The sequence below is a fragment of the Silene latifolia genome, chromosome 6 (assembly GCF_048544455.1).
Source record: "Silene latifolia isolate original U9 population chromosome 6, ASM4854445v1, whole genome shotgun sequence".
NCBI lineage: Eukaryota > Viridiplantae > Streptophyta > Magnoliopsida > Caryophyllales > Caryophyllaceae > Silene > Silene latifolia.
Window position 1 is genome coordinate 116658934 of NC_133531.1, and position 1643 is coordinate 116660576.

Consider the following 1643-nt stretch of genomic DNA (forward strand, 5'->3'; position numbering starts at 1 on the left):
ATTAGACTTATGGAAAATGAAAGGGCACCACCGGATGACACACAATTTGGACGCCATCCTTTCACACAGAGTGAATGAATACTCCTTTAATTAAGAATGCATGTGAGAGTGTGAGACCTACCACTCCCTTAGACTTAATTATAACTTATAAGCAGCTAAAAGTAGTATACTTTGCTTTTGAGTAACAACGGCGACACCTAGTAGTTACTAAGAAAAGCGAGCATGGACATTACAGAAAAGCGTAGAATTAAGTACAAGCAACAGAATTACAATCATGCACTTGGTATATAACTACTTTATTATATTTATTCACATGGTATAATGAAATATGACAATGGAATATCAAGCTAATAATCTTGAGCATAGAATTCTATAATCTCCTTAACATTAAGCTTAAACAAAGAGGAGCAATCATTATACATCAACCAAAGCATATGCTCAAACAAAATGGCATCCACATCCACAAAAATCGCCCTTTTATTAGAAATACCCTCCATTTTCAAGACCTTTGGCCTGTTTTTATCATTACCCTTCATGACCGTTTCAATCAAAACTCGAAATGGACCCTCTTGTAACACAAAAGGATCAACCAAGAACTCTTTCTTCTCTTTTCCGACCACCACCGTCACCAAATCATCCCCGTCTTCAGCTAACGGGCGGTAGCCTAGTCTCGAGCTAGTGTACCGCCCAGAGCACCTCCTCATTAAGCTCGAAACCGGCATCAAACATTCCATAGTGGGCAATATGATTTATATTCTTGGGTAGTTTTTATTTAGGTAAAAAGGATAGTTAGTTAGTTTGTAGAATTATGAAAGAGTCAATGAAGGAAGAAGTGTATTTATAGAAGTTGTGAAAGGTTGTTTGTAGGTTTGAGGCTGGGAATGAAAATGACATAGAAGGTTGCCTGGAATTGGCCTACTAACGGCTAACTTTATTTATTGCCAAATGTGTTGTTTACAACTAAGGGAGTTAGCGACTTAACGTGTGTGCCGTGTGTCTATATTTCAAAGGTTAACAAAAGTGAAAATAACAATATGAATCACATAATGTCTAATAGTTGACTATAATGTCTTGCCTAAATAAAGCTATCAAAATTATTTTTACTAGACTTCAAGTAACTCACGTATACTCCGCGGTAAATAGGATACCATGCCTTCTACTTCAACCAACGGTACATTTTGTTTAACCAAAAAAACAAAAGAAAAAAAAATTTGTCCATTGTAGGATTAGAACCCTCACTATTGTAGTACGGTGGCATAAAAGAAAAGGAAGGATTGTTGACTTTAAGGGAAGATCATGTTCTTTTGGACTTAATTTCATCTAATTTCAGTTCAGTTTAGCTTTTATTTAGTTCAGTTTAATTTTTATTTAGTTCAGTTCAACTCATCTTTTCACATATTAACTTTTACACTTTGTTCTTTTACACTTATCTTCAACTTATTTCAAGTTAGTTTAGTTCAACTTCAATCAATTCAGTTCAACTCACTCATTTTTTTTTCAGCCGAAAAGAACATAGCCTTAATTTAGTTCAGTGCAGTCCGGTTAAACTTCATTCAGTTCAGTTCAACAACAACATTAGAACCTTAATCCCAAAAATGATTTGAGGTCGGCTGACATGAATCATTCTTTAGAACCGTCCATGA

General features: G+C 35.1%; 1 protein-coding gene across 1 annotated transcript; it reads right to left on the reverse strand.

The window, feature by feature from the left end:
• Positions 1 to 280: 280 nt before the first annotated feature.
• Positions 281 to 851, reverse strand: LOC141587144 (uncharacterized). Its single transcript, XM_074408583.1, has one exon. It carries the CDS (start codon positions 732 to 734, stop codon positions 348 to 350), a length of 387 nt encoding a protein of 128 aa, XP_074264684.1. The 5' UTR covers positions 735 to 851; the 3' UTR covers positions 281 to 347.
• Positions 852 to 1643: the final 792 nt, after the last annotated feature.